Source organism: Cupressus sempervirens, chromosome 2 (genome assembly GCF_028749045.1).
Source record: "Cupressus sempervirens isolate cs-2001-9-10 chromosome 2, ASM2874904v1, whole genome shotgun sequence".
NCBI classification, from domain to species: domain Eukaryota; kingdom Viridiplantae; phylum Streptophyta; class Pinopsida; order Cupressales; family Cupressaceae; genus Cupressus; species Cupressus sempervirens.
In genome coordinates this window covers 273,861,398-273,882,238 of record NC_143119.1, presented here as the reverse complement: position 1 = coordinate 273,882,238, position 20,841 = coordinate 273,861,398, and the positions used below count along the sequence as shown (strand labels likewise).

At 37.9% G+C, this 20,841-nt stretch overlaps 1 protein-coding gene across 2 annotated transcripts in view; it reads left to right on the top strand.

Annotated features, from left to right (window-relative positions):
- LOC149572115 (sterile alpha motif (SAM) domain-containing protein) overlaps positions 1–20,549 on the top strand; it is a 75,014-nt gene extending 54,465 nt beyond the window's left edge. The window contains exons 5-10 of one of the 2 annotated variants that reach the window (XM_089813413.1): positions 18,644–18,861; positions 19,014–19,127; positions 19,240–19,345; positions 19,425–19,636; positions 19,915–20,018; positions 20,105–20,549. In XM_089813413.1, the coding sequence (XP_089669539.1) occupies positions 18,644–18,861; positions 19,014–19,127; positions 19,240–19,345; positions 19,425–19,636; positions 19,915–20,018; positions 20,105–20,258 (908 nt within the window). In that variant the 3' untranslated portion in view covers positions 20,259–20,549. Of the gene's footprint in view, positions 1–18,643; positions 18,862–19,013; positions 19,128–19,239; positions 19,346–19,424; positions 19,637–19,914; positions 20,019–20,104 lie in introns of those variants that run through there. The other variant, XR_016359900.1, reaches the window with a different exon arrangement.
- The last annotated feature ends 292 nt before the right edge of the window (positions 20,550–20,841 follow it).

Genomic DNA, 20,841 nt, shown 5'->3' with positions numbered 1-20,841 from the left:
TGGCCCAATCTCCTCAATGGCTTCCCGAAGACTTTGAAACTGAAAATTACCATCCTTTCGATGCCCTGGACAATCAATCGCCCTAAGAAAGAATGGGCCCTTTGTGCATGTGACTATGACATTGATGAGTGGAGGGTGTCTAATGTTCGTCCACCCATCCATGATAATGTTGCACCTTGAATTCTCCCAAACATTTGCTATGCTCTCTATCGGCTCACTAATCTTGGAATACTCATCGTCCAAGATTTTAGTCCTCAATTTGTGCTCACATGGTGGCACATATGACAGTAAACCTGCCTTCACTACATTATGAAATGCCTCCTTAAAATAAGGGGACCGAGCAATATGAAGTGGAAGCTCAATTCCTGTAGGCTGGCAAGAAACCGCTCTGATACCTCTGTAAAAATTGTCAATAGGCTATATCTTTAACAAACATCAATTTGCTTTTGCCAATCAACAGTTTGATATTTTGTCAAACATTTGGCAAGCAAATTATTATCAGTTAATAAATAATACTTTAAATTCACAGCCAGCTGCTCACAATTTTAATAGATTACGTCTTTATCAATTTGGACAAATAAACACCACTAAACAATTCAAAAGTAATTCTATAATTGACGGCAATGCTATTAATATCCAATTTAAAAATTGACTTCTAGAAATCTACAAGAATGCAATAATGAACTTGGAAATTGACTTCTAACAGATGAAATATGGATTGCAGTTCTCAAAAAATAATCCAATTTACTCACAGGGTCAAAAATACATGCTCCTTGCTTATAATCGCAGGTGGTCTAAAACTTGATTGCTGCCCTCCAATAATTGCAGCCTTCCACAAAGTCTGAAATTGTTGCCAATATAGGGACGACAACCACAATAGATTCCTCTTTAACCACGCCGAACAGTAGACAATAATGGCGCTCCAAATCACAAATTCTCCAGCCACAATGAAATTCCCAAGTACAATACATAACAATCGGAAAATACTATACTTTAATTAAGACAATTCTTAGAATTAATTCACAATACCTCAGTTGTAGAATTAATTCATAATACCTCAGCTGTGAATTACCAGGCACTTCTTAATTCCAAACCAGCAAACTCAGCAAACTCATAAACTATTTGTAGGCAACAAAAGAAAATAATCAATTGGATGCTTTACTCATCAAATGGGCTCATATTTATAATTTCCAAATGGCACAAAGTTTTCCAAATGAACTTCACTTAAGCTTCCCACACAGAACATTAAAATATAATAAACTACCATTATAAACTAATTTATTAATTGCTTTTGGATCCAAAAATGAACTTTTCCACCTTAATTTCAAATTTTGACACGTAAGGCCACTTTTTCTTGTTCCCATGATTTAAATTTTTTTGTCCCGATTCCAACGAGCTATGATACTAAGGTGACCAACCAACAACACCAACAAAAATAGCAACTTCAACGTATTTAGATGAATAATAATAATGATTCACCCATCTTGCGAAAACCACCGAAAAAACATCAAAATCAAAATCTGACAACACCAAAGTGATCTTGATGATGAAAGACGATGAATGAACCTAAAGGGGTGACTTATTATAAATAAACGCTCCCTCCAAGATTCTTGGAGCCCAAACCAGAAGCCCGAAATAAAAACAGTGAGCATCCTCCAACTCTTCTGACTCAACTGAGCTCATTGAAACCAATAGATTGACTTACTATAAATAGTAAGTCCCTCAAATGGAGCCAAAACACAACATAGGTTGTTGGAAAGCCTATAACCACACAATTGAGACCCTCAGATCCTACTGTCAGCTCACGAGGGTCGCGATGGTGAACTGACTTGTCCAACTGCAGGAACCCTCTAAAAAGGGGACATTACAGTCCTCCCTCCCTAAGATTGCTAGTCCCCAAGCAATCTTGGAGCAAAATGGACATCACAATCCACCTGGATCCCAAAGGTAGAACTGTGTACAAGCAACTCCTGTAGCACCAACACCCAAATAACCAACATCAATATTAGAATCATCTGAAAACTGACCTGAGGTGTTGATGAAGGCAACAACTCATCGGAACTCAACACAACTGAAATACCAACTTTTTCCACACCTGAGTCCCCATCAAACTGATACTCACACCTAATTACACTATGGAGATGGTAAATCCCATAGGTACTTGAAACACTACCACCAACTCCAACCTCTGCCAAAGTGTCCTGGGTGTGTAGATACTACAAGGGGCCTAATTTGCAGTTATCAATCCCATCTGCAAAAGATGGTGCTAACCCATCCCATAATGGATGGCATGAAACCGGACCATACTGATGTGAAACCAAATCCTCTACTTGTGGGTCAAAATAAAAGTGATGAGCACTCCTCACAGTGTAATGTTGATAAAAACTCCTAATCTTTGTCAAGGGCTCATCAGTATCAGTTTGCAAATCAGAAGATGGTTCCAATCTTTGACTTTGAACTACTGGTTGGGTAGGATCCTAGGCAATCCTCTCAACAAACCCAACCTCGAAATCCCTATGGGGAAGCACAGTAGATAGAGTCTCTACAATCTTTTACACCAACCTCCGAATGACACGAGAGCCTTGGATGAGAGTGTACCCTTAGACACTCTGTACGAATCCTCTCGCACATCTGAACTCTCCAAAAGATACTCCATGAAGGACTCTGTGTAGTAGAAATAATTTGTGGAAGCATCAACCTGCTCCCCTGCGACCCATAGTTGATCCCTCTGAAAATGTGGCACTGCCATCTGTCCAATGGTACCAACTATATGAAATGAAGAAATAGATCCGCTTCCAGTAGAAGGAAGCAAATCACCATGAGAGCTCGTCTCCCCTGATGCTTTCACCTCCTCAGTATCTACTGCACCCATATGTTGGACGAATGTGTCGGCCACATCATCATGTCCGTCATCCCCGATCGTGGAAGCAACCTCACCACCAATCACAATATGTAACTGAACGGGTCTAGGGTTGATGTCGATTGTACTCGCTCTAACTCCACAATAACCTCATCCAACTGTGACTGTGACTCTTGAAGAGCCAACTGAGTATAATGAAGAGAGTCCACAGTCACCTCAAGCTCTTGGGTAAGCTCAACTACCTCCTCTTCTTTCCCTAACAACATCTCATAATAGATGATACCCCACTCTAGAAGGTAATCCTTGTCAGCAACTAACTGAGAGTAACTATGCTTCAAGATCCTGACAACCTCTCGAAGCGTATGAACCTCTGCTAGGGGAGGACTACTATCACTGTGCTCATCTAACATAGGAGCACCTTGTTGATGTCAGTTTTGTACCACTACATAACATATAGCAATTGAACACTTGATGTGGGATATCAAACACTCAATTCCTCTCTTGAAAAGTTAATACTCATGAAGACATGAGAAAAACTTCAATGTTCCTTACACTTGTGGACACTAACTCAGTGATATTGATGTGATTTGCTGTTAGTCACATAGGCGGCCTTACGTTGTTCATTCAAGGATAACTTGGACTTCTGATGTGATGGTGATGATATTTTATGAGCGCCAGATGATGTTGATGGTGGTGATGATGGAGAGTCTAGCACCAGATAATGTTGAGGGTTGCGACAATGGGGGGGCAATAATGCTCTAATGACCTTCACCTTCCTAACTTTCTTAGAATGAAATTCGACTACTCAACTACTTGCTATTCTACTTCCACTCCTATGAATGGAAAGATTAGCAAATCGATGGGGATCGAATCTGATGAAAGCTAACCAGCGGCTCTACCTCCATAGATGCGATGATTCAAGGGAAAAAACTAGTTTACTATGCAAGGCTTCCCTATAAGCCGCTAGGATGCTAGTGGCCTAGTTATAGATCCCTATCAAACATCCATTAATATCACCGTGCAACTATCCATCTACTCTTACTCTTACTAATTTTCTTGAAATAAATTCTACTTTAATAACTTCAAAGGGAATCTATTTCTAACTATTGGAAATAAAAACCATGCAACAACACCAAGTGTCTCTAATCACCATGTAAGTCACAACAATGATAAGAGAAGCAATTTTGGTATCATCTTAAGCAACAATTTTCTTCAACCCTTTTTAACTTTAATTATTGGAAGTAGAAACCATGCAACAACACCAAGTGTTCTTAATCACCATGCAAGTCACAACAATGATAAAGAAGCAATTTTGGTATTATCTTGAGCAACAATTTTCTTCAACCTTTTACAAATGAGAGCAAATGGCCTTATATAGAAGCAAAAATTACAACCAACGATAGAGATTAAGAGGCAAAACCAAGGATCCAGATTGGATCCTAGAAACCCCAATTAGGGTTGGCACCCCATCGGCCCATGAGAAGACGCCACCTCATCAATGGACCAATGAAAAAAGAAAAGTGGCAACCAATTAGAAGGCACCAAAATGGTAGCCAATCAGAATTAGACACTTATCCTACCCAAGAAGAAGGAGAATTTGCCACTTGGGCTTACATCAAATGATTCTCTAATATAGTTCTACCCTTTTTTTCTTCCTTTTAGCCAAAGTAATGAACTTGGCTAGCTTGTCGTTGACTTCCTTCATGGGAGGGCAAAGTGTATGTTTCATCTTGAGCTCAGCTGAATTCATCATGTTGCTCGCTGCTTGTAGCGTTTTCTCATGATCCTTCTCATATTCTTTCGTGTATCTGATAAAGGCATTGAGGGAGGCAAGGGTGCCCAAATGTTTCTTCTTGATGACAACCTTCCCCAACTCATCTAATCTTGATCCAAATTCTGTCTCATTGACGTTCTCCTCTTTGATATTTTCAAAATCAAGCGCAACCCCAACATTGCTCATCATGGTTGAAATGGAACTGTCAACACTTGGGCTATGCTGTGCAATCTCGTTCCGTACCTCTTCAAGCATTCTCAATCTGATAGTCAAGGCAACAAACCAATACTCCACTGTACTCATTCCTCCTTCATCCACCACCTTGGCTCTTTCCAAATATTTGTCCGACAGCTCAATAAATGCCTGTAGCCTAGGAGTAGCTAAGTCCTTGACTGGAAGGAAATCTTTCCAATCTCTTTCAAATGTTATGAATTTGTCTCTAATAGCCACCAATGACCTAAATGTCGAGATAAAGGAAGGCAAGAAGCTTCGCCCATCTTGAATTGTATCATGGATCCAATCCTTGATTTCGTGCAATTGAGCCGGTATCTCTTTTGTGTTGTGTTGTGAGGTTTTCACACCATCGCCCCAAATTTTGAGGACCCCCTTTTTTTAATTGCCTCAGCAATAGTTTTTTGAAGTTGTCCAAAAGTTTTTTTTGAGTTTTGAAAATTTTGAGCCTTGGACACCTTCAGGCCAGTGGGAGAGACTTAGCTTATTTTCACCCGGTTTTTTTAACTTGATTTTCTAGAGCCACCAATTCTATCCTTAGGCCGAACAAATTTCAAAGTTAATTCCAACTTGGCAAAATTAAATTGTAAATTTTGTACTTAGATTAGATGATTTGTTTGAAACTTTGGATATAATTGTATAAATTTGGATAATTTTCACAAAGTGATATTTTTGTTAAATTCTCTTTTGGAAAATCTTAAACTTTTGGTGAATGAAAATTTATTTTGTGAACATGAAATCGAGTTGCAAAATCGATTTTAGACTTTAGAGAAATAGTTTTATGTGTTAAAATGCTAAGATTGCTTAGCAAAATCGATTTGAATTAAAATTGCAAAATTTGGCTTTAAATGGATTAAATTGCCTTGAAAACTTTTTAGCCTTTAATGAAATTAGTAATTTAATATTGAAAAATGGCTTTTGGCTAGCCAAAATCCAATTTTAATGACGTATTAATTACTAAATCTTCATTAAATAGAAATATTTAACACCTCTAAGGCATTATTTACTTTCTTTTGCAATTTTGGTCCAATTGGCAATTTAAAAAGTTAATTTTCATCATGGCAAAATTAGTTTTGGTTAAGTATTTAATTGTGGGCCATAATTTTGTGTTTTTTCTTTCTCCCAGGGTCTAAGTCGGCCAGCTAGGGAGGGTTTGTGGAGTTGGCTATAAGAGGAAACTCCTACCTTTTCTTTCCTCACTTCTCACCTCCTCCTTGCTTTTGGGCGATTTTTATTTGAGGGCAGATTTCTCCATTTTTGGGCGAATTTCTTCTTGGAGCAGCTCTTTGGTGTTGGGCGATTTTCCTTTCAAGGCAAATTTTTCTCCATTTTTGGCGATTTTGGTCTCGAGGGTAGATTTCCCTTCCATTGGCGATTTTTCTTAAGGGCAGATTTGGCCCTTGTCTTGGGCGATTTTTTGTGGGAAGGCAGATTTTTCATGGTATTGGCAATTTTTTTTTGCAAATTCTGATTTTTTTGCAAGGAGCTGCTATTTTTGCCCTAGTTTGGGCGATTTTATTTGAAGGTGAATTGCATGATAAATTTCTAATTTGCAAGTGGATTTGAAATTCTCAAGGTCTGATTCTAAATCTGAAAAGTCACTGTTCGACTATTGGTTAAGGTGAATTTTAATCATTTAGAGATGAAAGGGGTCCTTAAGTTGACATCTTTCTTTCGTTCCAATCTAAGGATTGCTTCCCTTGATTTTGCTAGCCTTCTGGTCCACCACTCTACCATCCCGTTATAGGGTGACGAGTTGGAGGATGTTAGTGCAAGTAAGAGTCCCAAGCGGACAAACGCTAAGAAAGACAAAGAGGATATGATGCCCAAAACACCTTTCTTATTGAAAATGAAGCGAAAAACCGACACCAATATCAGTACAATAGACATGATAAGGATGAAGGATAGACTAAAAGGACAATTCACCTTGGCAAAGAAGATATAGAAGGCGGTTGCACATCATGGCCCAAGTGTCGACACTTCTATTGCAACCATGATGAGCGACGTTGGGATGGCATTTGACTTTGAGGACATCAGAGAAGAGAATATCAATGAGACAGATCTTGGATCGAGATTGGATGAGCTAGAAAAGGTTGCTATCAAAAGGAAGCATCTGAACACCCTTTCCTCCCTAAATGCTTTTGTTGGATTTGCAAAAGAATATGAGGACCATGAAAAGATACTACAAGTAGCAGGCAGCGTGGTGAAATCAGCAGAACTTCGGACGAAGCACACACCTTGTCCTCCTATGGAGGAAGTTAACGAAAGGCTAGCTAAGTTCATTGCCTTAGCTAAGAAAATGAAAGAAAAGGGAAGAGTTATATTAGAAGATCATTTAATGTAAGCCCAAGTGGCAAATTTCTTTTTCTTCTAGAATAGGACAAGTGTCTTTTTTTGATTGGCCACCAATTTGGTGCCTTCTCATTGGTTGCCACTTTTTGCACTTTTTTCATTGGTCCAGAGACGAGGTGACAGCTTCTCATTGGTCGATGGGGTGGCAACCCTAATTAGGGTTTTTAGGATCCAATCTAGATCGTTGATCTTGTTTTGATCTCTACCGTCTGTTGTATTTTTGGCCCCTATAAAAGGCCATTTGCTCTGATTTGTAAGGTGTTGGAGAAATTGTTGCTAAAATAATACCAAAATCGCTCTCTTTTTCATTGTTGTGACTTGCATGGTGATTAAGAACATTGGGTGTTATTGCATATTTTCTACTTCCACATAGTTAGATTTCTTTTCAAGTTGTTAAAGTTGGTTGCATTTCAAGTTGTTTAAGCAAGAGTAAAGTAGATGGATAGCTGTATGGTAGCATTGGTAGATGTTTGATAGAGATCAATACTAGACCATTAGCATCCTAGCGGCTGGTTGAGAAGCCTTGTGTGGTAAACTAGTTCATTTCCTTTGAATCATTGCATCTATGGAGGTGGGGCCGATAGTTAGCCTTCATTAGGTTTGATCCCCATCCATTTGCTAACCTTCCATTCATAGGAGTAGGAGTAGAGTAGTGAGTAGTTGAGTAGTCAAAGTTTAGAGAGGGAAGTTAGAGAAGTAAGTCAAGTATGAGAACACACCCATTCACCCTCCACCACCATCGATTTACCATCAACATCACCATTGGCAGACACATCCTCCATCATCACCACTATCAACATTATTTGCCACTCGCATATTTCACAAACCCACCACCATCTCCATCATTCCACCAAAGTCCAAGTCATCCTCAATAATTTGCGTAAGGCCGCCTATGTGATTACCAGCAAATCACATCGATAAAACTGAGCGAGTATCCACAAGTGTAAGGAACATTGGAGTTATTCTCATGTCCCATGAGCAATAACTTTTCAAGAGAGGAATTGTATGTTTGATACTCAATATCGGATATCCAATTATTAATATGTTATGTAAGTGATACAAAACTCGCATCAACATGTTGCTCCCATTGTCTTGTGGAGGGGCTGCCTGGTGCAACTGTTGGATAGGCTGAGAATCTCTTTAATATTTGTTCTCGGCTTCCAACTTTACAATTTTTTCGTTTGGCTTCCTCAACTGTTTTCTAATTGAAATCATGCCTTCCTAGATCTCCTCACATTCCATGTCATCCGTGATTCTTCCCAAGTTATACTCTACTATCTCATATTCTTGAGCTACAATCTCATCCAATGCCTTGCTAATTGTTGGTATAGCAATTTGAACTTTTCGGTGACCATCATTGTCGCTCCTGATTACCTTTGCCACCGTTTTTGCAATTTGTTTCTGGTTCTCGCTATCACCCTTCTCCATTAATCCTTGGATATCTTCAACTGTTCAAGTAGTCACTACCTCGCCTCTTGGCATAAGCATTTGCCTTAACCATAGTGGTGCAGTTCATCTCCCCAAATTTGGATTTGGTTCAACTAGCAAAGCATCACCAATAGCCTCGGGCACCTAGCTTATTTCCTCAATATCAATTGGCCTATCCTCTTCTTCACTAGTGACTGTCACATCATCGCCATGTTGGTTCTCCGAGAGAGGGGAGTACTCGGTACTGTCATTGTAACCACTTGATTTTGAATCAGAGCTCACCTCTATCGAGGCCCCTTGTCCACTTGTATTATCTTCTTAGCTTCTAGCCTCAATTATGCTCTCCCTTGAGGGTGTTGCATTTTGTTTCTTTGCTGGAGGTTCTTGATGTTCTTTACTTTTCTCAACCTCCAAACTTCTCTTCTTGCTCATAATTGTTCTTTGCTACTAGCTATTGCCTTAACCTTTTTGTCTGAATGACTTCGCTAGACCTTCTTTCTCCAGTTTCATCTTCTCATAAGTAAGGTGTACCTTTGGACTTTGTAATTGCCTTAACTTCTCATTATACCACAACTCGGTGTGCAGATCAGCTGTCCTTGTAACTGTCTCCAAGGAAGGATTTTGATGATCATCCCAATCCATTGGATTCAACTCCGTTCCATCCACTATATCATAATCTTCTTTTAGCACATTTTCATCATCTTCTAGTTGATCGGAAATATCAATGCCTCTCCATTTGATTGCCCTCATCATGCTCACTAACAACCTTGAGAAAGCTAGCTTCCTCACGTGAAAGTCATCCTGTGCATCGACCCAAAAATCTTCTATAGTAGGAATATGTTTGAATGTATTTCCGTGAGATGCCTTGATAAGACCATTAGGATCGAATCCTTGTCTTGCTCTATACCATTCTAGATGATACCATTCTAATTCTTTCTCCGTAGCTACAAAGGTGACAGGATTGGGGCAAGTATCATTGCCTATTCCAAATGAGAAGGTAATCCCTATCTCACTTTTAAGTTTCATCATTTTATCATAATGCTCAAGTTGCCTAGCCAACTCCATCAAAACTACCTTTTCGGGTGGGTACCTTGAAAGTCTCTTGAGACAAATTGTACTTCCCACTACTCTAATGTATGTAAACTGTGGAAATTGGATGAACCAACTCATATACTTCTTAACCTTCAGTTTTGCTTCCGATGAGAGCCTCTTAGCAGGTGTCCCTTGTAATATCATTACCGTCTTCATGGCAAAGACATCATAAAACATCTTATAATCTTTGGTGTTGTGCTAATGAAGCTGTGGATAGTACTCATGCACCAAACATTACCTCGGCCCATTGCCAAATACTCCTAAGGCTTTAAGTCCAGGATTTTCATATACTCTCGCAATCAAATAGAAAAGATAGGATCCCATATAGAATTGCTTTTGATTTTGCCCAGTCCTAAGTTGCAACTCTAAATTCATGCTTTTAATCCTAGCCCAATCAAACTTTCTCTTTCCATTTTCAATTTCATCAATAAAGAAGTACATCCAGTTCTTGAATTGCATACCTTGAGCTACGCCCATGATCAGGTTGAGAAGCACAATGAGATTTCCGTATTCTGATTTAAAGTCTAACTTGGTGAGCTTTGACGACTTGGTGACTCCCTTCTTGCTTTTGTGTAACCAATTTTGCATTAGATGAATGAAGTAAGCCTCTTGATTATCCTAAAATAACTTAGCTGCTGGATCCATCATTACCACTGTCATGCTTTTATACTGGGGAATATTAAATGCTTCTTCGACCACTTGTCCACCGATGTTGGCCAACACTCTCTTCCCTTCATAAAAAATGATGGACTTAGTAACAATATCAAATCGGGATGCACACTTCATTACCAATTTTGGACAAGGCAAGGTAGGAGGGAAAGCCACCGCATGTACAATTCCACTCTTGTAGATCTTCTTTGCCATGGGGGATTGTCATTCTTTCAATCTGTCCTTTAACTGTATCATGTTCAGTGTACCGATATTGGTATCACTTATTCACCTCACTTTCGAGAAAAATGTGGTCTTAGGCATCATGTCTTTCTTGTCTTTTTTGGTATTCGTTTCCTTTGGGTTTTTACTTGCACTAACATCTACCATCCTAAACACTTATTTCTGCCTCTTTCTTCTAAATGATATGGACTACATTTATCAATCTCCAACTTTCTTTTTGCCGATGAAATCTAGCTTATTTTTGCCTCTCCAAGTCCTATCTCTACACTTATCAATCTCCAACTTTCAACCTAGGGGTGAGACTACCACTTATTTCTGCCTCTTCGTCACCTTGGGATGGACTCCATTTATATCTCCCAACTTCAATCCTAGGGTGGTCTAGCTTATTTCTGCCTCTCCAAGTGTCCTATCATGGAATCTACATTTATCTCTCGAAACTTCAACCTTTCAATGAAATGGTGAAGTGGTGGATGATGAATACAAGAAAAATATAAGGGAAACAAACCAAACAAGAACAAGGAATAGAGTCTGCCTTAACAATCTTCACCTTTAAAAATGAATAGAATTTTACTTTAGATTTGTCTTTACCAATAACCGGGCCCTCTTCAAATTCGGATTAGATCTCGAAAATTTCAAGCCTCCTTGCAAATAATGATGCCCTAGCAAAAATCAGAATTTTGACTTTTTTGAAATTGCCCAAATTTGCCAAAAATCAAACCTTTTAATCATGTATCTCCTTTATCACATAAAATCGCCCAAATCTAGGGCAGAAATTCGCAGCCTTTGGCAAGAAAATCAGACCTCCAAAAATTCGCTCAAGTTAAAGAAAATTTAGATCTACTCCAAAATTGCCTAGAGCAAAAATTCGCCCAAGATAGAAGATGAAAATGCTGCCAAGAAAGGAGAAAATCTTCCCAAAAATTGCTTAAATCTGCAAGTTGCTCTTCTAGAAGAAAATCACTCACCAAAGGAGGAGGAAGAAGGAATGAGGAAACAAGAGGGGGGGAAGCCCCCTCTTATACCAAATTTTCTTGCCTCTCCAAGTGGCCGATTTGTCTTGGAGGAAAACAAAATTAAATTAGCCTCTTTATTAATGGCCTAGATTTAAATGCCATGCTAAAATTACTTAGCTCAAAGTGAAATTAGCTCATTTAATTGCCAGTTTTGATAAAAAATTGCAAAATAGAAACAAGGTTAGTCTAGGAGATGTGAAAATTTTCATTTAACAACGTTTTGGCAATTAAAATATCATTAAAATCGAATTTAGCAAGTTAAAATTCATTTAAAATTCCAATTTACCAACTTCTTTCAACATCTAAAAATCTCCTAAGCAATATTCCAACCAATTTAATGAGATTTTGCAATTTAATCCACTTTCAATTTTGCTATGCAATTTAAATTTTTAACCAAAATAAATCATTTTTCTAGCATTCAAAATCGATTTTCCCATTTCAATTTTACTATCAAAAAATTTCTCTTTTCACCAAAAAAATTCAAGATTTTCCAAAAACAACTAAATTTAAATTTTATTTAGAAAATGTTCAAGTTTATACAATTATTTCAAAATTTCAAAATCTATCTAAGTCCAACAATTTGCAAATTTATTCCGTTGAATATTGTTCTAACCATCGAAAAAAATGTTGTCTTTGAAATCATTTAGCCTAAGGATAAAATTACATATTTCGGAAAATCATGTTAACACTTGGTGAAAAAATAAGTCCAACCACATCCCTCTTGGCTCGAAGGCGTCAAAGGTGTAAAATTTTCAAATTGAAAACCCTTGGACAACTCTGAAAAATTTGCCAAGGCAATAAAAAAATGGGGTCCCCAAAATTTTGGGGCGATGATGTGAAAACTTCACAACACACCCCAACCAGATGTAGCTAGCATTTGACGAATAGCATCATAATGCTCAAGGGCTGAAGAAATGTCACTATCACTCACCTTCAACTGACAAGTCACATGATGCCTCTGTAACCCTTGCCTCCTATGCAAGCTGTTTGTTTCACTAATGGCACTGTGACAGGAAACCGAATCAGAACTGCCCACCACAAGATCACTCATTGCATGTGTGCTATCGACCTTGCACAACTTTGCATCCGAGATACAACTACTATGTACCTCAATCAACTCTTCATCTAAAGAAATGGAAGCCCTCACAATATTAATATCCCCACATGTCTCAACTTCCACCTCAGAGGATTGATCTTGTAAACACTGATTTTGGGACCCATCCAAAACCTCCTCGGAGTTATGAGCTAATACCTGGCAAGGGATATCCTACCCAGTGCAACTCATCGCATCATCAAATGTATCATCAGATGTGTCCATACTATCTGCATCCACATCTCCTAATAAAGCTTCAACTGTTGATACTTGATACTGCACACATGACTCAACGTCAAGTTATGAATCAATAACACTAGAGCATGAGCCCACATCTACTGACTCCGCATTAACATACAAATTACCAACTTCATAGCTGGGTGACTCTATACATGCATTGGTCCCACTTGAGGAGGCAGCTGCCTCCTATACTAGAGCAATACTATGATAACTCATATACAAATCTCCAATAATAATCCCCTCCTCGAGAGAGCCAGAAGTGTCAGTCGTAACAATTGCATCAACTGTCTTTGCACTAGCTGCAACAACTTTGGGAGCCTCAACCTGCTGAAGCTCAATGCCGCTATCTACCAAGGGTACTAACACATCTACTGATCTCTGTGAAATGAGTCCATCAATATTGCAGATGGGGCTAGCAAGTGCCTTACTAAATATAGGTACATCAACATCATGGATACCTGTTGGGGAAAACTCAAGCTTCCTTCGTTGCAACCTCGATGTCAGCCTTCTAAAGGCTGAAACCATATACCTTGTTGCCCTCTCAACTTTTCGCAGGATCCAACAAGCTCTTCGCCAACCTATATTGATGAAGCTTCAGTTTCTCCAAACTCTCCGGAAAGGCATTTATTTTTATGCTAACTTCCTCATTACTCCGTCGACTTCTAGAACTGCCAATCCTATGTCTATCCATAGCTGGAGAAAATAAAGTGCTAGTCACTCTAGAAATCAAATTTGAAAATCTTCAAAGTCAGCACCTAACAAAATAAAAACTGAGCCCAATGCTTGCAGGTTAGCAAGAAACCGCTTTGATACCATTGTAAAAACCCTCAACAAGCTATATCCATAACAAACATCAATTTGCTCTTGCTAATCAATAGTTTGATATTTGACAGACAAATTATTATCAGTCAATAAATAATGCTTTAAATTCACAACCAGCTGCTCACAATTTTAATAGATTAAGTCCTTTTCAATTTGGACAAATGAACACCACTAAACAATTCATAAGTAATTCTATAATCGATGGAAATGCTACTAATATCTGATTTAAAAATTGACTTCTGAAAATTTACATGAATGAAATAATGAACTTGGAAATTGACTTCTAACCGATGAAAAATGGATTGCAACTTTCAACAAATAATCCAATTTACTCGCAGGTGCAGAAATACATACTCCTTGCTTATAATCGCAGGTGGTCTAAAACCTGATTGCTGCCCTCCAATAATTGATTGCAGCCTTCCACAAAGTCTGAAATCGCTGCCAAATATAGGGACGACAGCCACAATAGATTCCTCTTTAACCATGCCAAATAGTAGACAATAATGGCGTTCCAAATCACAAATTTTCTAGCCACAATGAAATTCCTAGGTACAGTACATAACAATCAGGAAATATTATACTTTAATTAAGACAATTCTCAGAATTAATTCACAATACCTTAGCTTTAGAATTAATTCACAATACCTCAGCTGTGAATTACTAGGTACTTCTTAATTCCAAACTCTTATACTTCAACAAGGGCAAAGAAATCAACAAACTCAGAAACTCTTCGTAGGCAACAAAAGAAAATAATCAATCAGATGCATTACTCATCAAATGGGCTCATATTTATAATCTCCAAATGGCGCAAAGTTTCCCAAATGAACTTCACTTAAGAAGCTTCCCACACACAACATTAAAATACAATAAAGTGCCATTATAAACAAATTTATTAATTGCTTTTGGCTCCGAAAATGACCTTTTCCACCATAACTTCAAATTTTGACACATAAGGCCACTTTTTCTTGTTCCCATGATTTAAAATTTTTCGTCTTGGTTCCAACGAGCTATGATACTGAGGTGCCCAACCAACTACACCAACAAAAATAGCAACCTCAACGTATTTAGATGAATAATAATAATTCACTTGTCTTGTGAAAACCACTGAAGAAGTATCAGAATCGAAATCTGACAACACCAAAGTGATCTTGATGATGAAAGACGATGAATGAACCTAATGGGGTGACTTACTATAAATAGACACTCCCTCCAAGATTCTTGGAGCCCAAACTGGAAGCCCGAAATAAAAATTGAGAGCATCCTCCAACTCCTTTGACTCAATTGAGCTCATCGGAACCAACAAATTGACTTACTATAAATAGTAAGTCCCTCAAGCAGAGCCAAAACACACCATAGGTTGTTGGAAAGCCTATAACCACACAACTGAGACCCTCAAATCCTACTGTCAGCTCATGAGGGTCGCGATGGTGAATTGACCTGGCCAACTGTAGGAACCTGCTAAAAAAAGGGGACATTACAAATGTCATTGGCAAATAAAACTCTCCCAATGCATGCATCTAACTTCTCTCATCTGGGTTGCAAACAAATTTGCTATGGGGTTGTCAGTAGACTGTGACCTGCATTTCCCCATGTTCAACTAGGCTGTTGCTACACCCATAGAGCTATAAGTAGAGGAAGGTGCGAAGGCTGCCCTTGGCAATGTAGTAGCTGAAGCTCTATAGTGTGGTCTAAAAGAAGACGTGTTGGTGTTGTTGCCCCTATATTTTTTGCTCATGCACTTGTTGTGTAGTCTGAACCTACTGCCTTCCAGCCAAGGTAGTAGGCACTGGAATGCCCAAGTCCTCTGGAACTTCCCAAACCTTGTTGAATTCAATTCTCAAGTGCATGCTTTTGGGTTCACTCAAAAACTTACATGGTCCAACACCTTTACCTGTCCAAAAGAGGTGTGCATTCACTCTAGTGATTTTACTAGATCATTCATCAACAAAGATATTGCATCTCCACTTTCTTGTGCCACTTGATGCTGATCCACTTGTTATTCTAGTGGCAAATTGTTTTAGAGGATATTTTGGATCAAACTTACCCCTAGTGCACTGTGCCAAACATGGGGAGGGGCAATCAATAGATGGAGTACCAGGTAGTTGAGATGCACTACCCATGGAAGTGGAACTAGTTTGGGCCCCTTGCTGATTTGGCCCAGCCCCAATGTCACTCTAATGCTCACCCCTCTCAATACGGCCATCATCATGCTCAATCCTAACCTCGGGCTTAGGTTCATATTATGATTCACTGCCACTATCAGAATGAATTTCCATCTCATCATCACTATGAGAATCAATGTGGGAGCTCATTTTGACACTGCATTTCACAAAATGAAAAATAATAATTAATAAACAAACTTTCAGCGTATGCCCTACTTTAAGCTTTCTAAAATTTGAAACTAAATAACAAGAATTTGCAACATAAAACATCAAGAATCTTAATCTATTATTTATAAATGATCCAATGAATGAATGATAACTATAGCAAAATGAAACAACACACATTTAGAAGTAAAAACATTGAGCAATAATTTATAAACATGCATTTGAAAATCAGAAAAACAAGTTAAAAAAACCTACCTTTTGCTTGAAAAACTCCTTCAACAAGATGCTAAACCTTCCTCTTCTTCTTCTTCTTGTTCTTAGGCTCTCCTTTTTCACTTGCAAACACTTTCTTCACTCTTGCACAAACCCTTATCTCAGCTCTTCACTCTTTTTGTTGTTGTTGCAAACAATGAGAAATGCAAATGTGAAAAAAAAGGAAGAATAAAAGGCTTTTGAACAAAGGAGGAGGAAGGAATGGGGCCCGCATCCCATTATAACAAAAATAGAAACACAAAAATATAAAATAATGCCTTTTAAAAATATTTTTTAATTTGCCCCATATTGTTGCTGTGGGAGACGTCTAGGTGTCCCTGGCACCCACAGGGGACATGGGGACGTCTCACTATCTCCGGTAGAGGAGCCGCTCTTAGTGGTGCTGCTTGAGATGCCGAGACAACGTCCCCCTATCTTTGGTGCGTCTTCGTCTCGGGTGTGGCCTGGTTTTGGGGGGCGGGATGCATCCTTTTGTTTCACTACAATTTAGTCACTTCCATCAAGGTAAGTTTGGAAAAGGAGATAGGGAAGAAAAGCGAATACAAGAGAGAAATATATTGCTTTAAGAAATATGATAAGCATTTAACCAAACCTCTTGATCATGGTGATGCAGTGGCTCCTCCACTTTTGAATATGTCATTGGAGGCAATTGAAGATTTCAAGGATGGAAAGGCAACAACAAGAAAAGCTAAGGAATGGATGGAAGGCAAAAGTGAAGAAGTTGCCGCATTTGTGGAAACGATGATGTTGACACATGGGCAGACTTAATTGCTCTTCACAATTATAAATATGGCAGAAACATGGAAAGATCTTCATGATATTCACGATAGAGTAATCCTGTGTCTAAGGTGTTGAAAGGAGTACCTATATAGGATTTGATTGATGGGCAAGTGATTGCAACAGAGCTTGTATATGATTCCAACACATGGTATTGGACATTAATTACACCAATTGAGGTCTTAAAAAAGGTGAAGGTTTAGAGTATCAAATTTGAGGAGCTGATTGGAGAGATTAATTTATTAATAGAAAAGGACTATTCATCAAAAATTTGAGGAGCTGATTGGAGAGATGCTGTACTAGATTTCCCTTATAGATGCTGTTATACTTGCATCTGAAACCTTGTTCAACCCTGATTTGAATAGTGATTATAATGTTTGGGAAACAACCTTTGAGGAACACTAGTGTAAATTTTGATTAAAGAAGGGGATTTGGGTTTGGGTGATTGAATTTGGATTTGAAACATTGAAGGGCTTGAGAGAGAGAATTTTCTAAACATCTTCCATCTAATCATCATTCCTTTGCTCGAACAAACTTCATTTGTTTGGCAAACATGGCAAGAATTCAAGTTGAAATGAAAATCTGATTTACATTTGGGAAAGGAATCTATAGAAATGGAGAAAATCTTAGTTTTACATGATAAAGTTTCCAGACTTATTAATTTTTTGAGTTGACCTTTGGATGAGATAATAATGATATCTTGTCATTTTAACAATTCTTTGGGTTTGCATGGTCCATATTGTGTTTGATTCTGTCATCCATTTCTTGGTTTTGGCACTTCACTTTCTTTTTAATGGATTGATCTGTTCTTAGTTGCTCTCTCGCCCTGATGATTGATTATGGATAATGAGCTGAAATGTTGATAAAATAACTCTTGACATAGTCTTGATTTAGAATCTTTCAAATTCACTGTGCAGACTGTAGATACTATATATCAAGTACATATTGCTCAGATTAGGTTATTTTGTCTACAAGGAGCTTTCCCTTCTAATTGGAAGAATGTTTCTGCTGCATATTTGTTCTCTTCTGTGTTAGATTGAAGTTTGAATTTAAAATGCTAATAGTTATCAGCCAACTGTCAGAACCAGCACTTTTCAGGATCTGAATTCAATGACTAAATCATTCATTAAGGACAACTTTCTTTCTTTTAATATTTTTATTGGTATTTCCTGCAGAGCATAGTTGTGAAATATACAATAAATTTCCCTTGTTTTGTTGTATTAAGTCTTTATATTTTTAGGGACTTAGACAGGAGGATTACATTCGTAAGGAAACAAAGAGTGTTTGCTATTATATGTCACTGTAAAGGTCCATTTTCTTTCTCTAGCATTATGTTGTTTTTTAAATTTTAATTTAATCAAGTTAGTTTGATCCAAACTATCAAGGTATGTTTTCCACTTGCATTGAGACAAAGAAGCTATGTTCTTTACAAGGTTGTGTAAGCCCTAAATGCTAGGCATGCTACTGCAGATTATCAAGGGCTTACAAGGTCCTTCCGTTATGGGAAAGTGTACTGTTCATTAGTAACAGCTCGTCTCGTCAACTTGAGAGTTGGAGTTTCATGGGATAAATTGCTTGTGATACCTTTAAATGAGAGAATCAACATTGATGGAGTGTATGTGACTTTTCTTGATGCCAATCATTGCCCTGGCTCAGTTATCATTCTCTTTGAACCACCCAACGGTAAGGTGAGGACTCTCTATTTTTCTTATTATATTTAATTATTTAGTAACATGATTGGAATTTTTTTGTATTATCTTTGGCAGAGTGATCATTTTTCTTACTAGCCAAACAAAGTCATGTCAGATCTTCTGTTTTTGACAGTATCAAAATCTTGCAGCCCGTTCTTCACACAGGGGACTTTCGGTTTTGTGAAGAAATGGTTATGAGTCCAATTCTTCAGTCCTGTAATATTCATACACTTATTCTTGATACAACTTATTGTGATCCTCAGGTATATAATTGATTGGAGAGGACTCTCTTTTTATAGCGGAAATATCTCTTGCTAATTGACTTAACATTTTACAAAGATGAGGTCTCTTAACAATTTTTGTGTTTTCATGCAGTATGACTTTCCAAAGCAAGAGACTGTTATTCAGTTTGTACTAGATGCTATTCAGGCAGAAGCCTTTAACACAAAAACTCTCTTTTTGATTGGCACTTATACCATTGGTATTATTTGAATCTTTTACTTTTGAACATCTCTTTGATATTTTTATTTCTGGCTCCCTTATAATTGTTTGAATGCTAGGAAAGGAGAGAATATTCTTGGAAGTTGCAAGGGTACTTCGGAAGAAAGTTTATGTTGGGGCAGCCAAGCTTCGGTTGCTTGGCTGCTTGGGACTACCTGAAGAGGATATGCAGTGGTTAACATCCAATGAACAAGAAAGCCATATTCATGTCGTTCCCCTGTGGTCCATAGCCAACTTCAAGAGAATGAATTTCATCTCAAAGCATTATCAAGTAATATTTTTTTAAAATGCAGTATCAGGGAAAAGTTTTACAACTATAATGATTTGCCACTATAATATACTATTTTCTTTGCATTATTCAAAATTTTTCTTCTCCATTTTGTGCCCTTTAATGGACCAAGTCTATTTCTGGACTGTTCAGGGAGAATCAGTTAAGCAGCCAAGGATTATAGTTTATAACCCCATTAACACAGTAACTCGTACTGCTCTACTTTTGCAACCCAATCATGTAGTTGAAATAATGCTGAATCCAAATCCATATTATTGCAGGGGCGTTATAATTCTGTAGTCGCATTCTCTCCAACAGGATGGAGTTTTGGGAAAGGAAAGAAGAAGTCTCCAGGGAAAAGATGGCAGCAAGGAACTATCATTCGGTACAGTAAAATACTGTTGAAAAAACGTATTTTTGGCATAAGAGTGCTAATTAGAGATTGCTTATCATTTGTTTTTTATTGCATAGTTATGAGGTCCCCTACAGCGAACACTGCAGCTTCACAGAGTTAAGGGAGTTTGTCAAGTTTGTTCAACCAGATAATATCATACCTAGTGTTAATAATAATAGTCCTCAGGCTGCTGATAAAATGGTGGCGACTCTCCTTGATGATGATTCCTGAATGCTTTCATTCCATACAGCTTAAGTCTGCATGAGACTAGTCACATTGCAGCTTCTCTGCATTTGAAGGTGATTATAACTTATGTGCATCCGGCATCCTTAAGTACTTACTACAAAAGATGAAATTCAGTCAAGAAAATCATCCTAACGTTGTGTAAACTTAAGTTCCCACTCTTATTGGGTTCATCATTTCCATAAATCTGGAATACGGATTTATTATATTTGTAAACACTCGCAATGGTTATTTAAATGCAAAATAAATCATATAAGCAGAGCAGGTTCAGTCTTTCAAGCGTATTCCTTGATGTTAGAAATGGAATGCAATCAGGTGTTTCATACTAATTAAAGAATTTTAATTTCCCAAAGAACTAGTTTGTCCATGAAATTAATTTCATTTCATTTAACATGTTACTTTAGGAGATGAATAAACAAAGGTAGAAGAGAAACAATGTTGCGCGTGATTCTTTTCCCTCATAAGCACGTTCATAGGATTTTTTTCCGCAATAAGCTCAAAATTTAGGAAGCTGTAGAGACTTTATGAGAAGGTTAAAGGAGAGCAGTCAAACTGAACTTTTAAGAGAAGT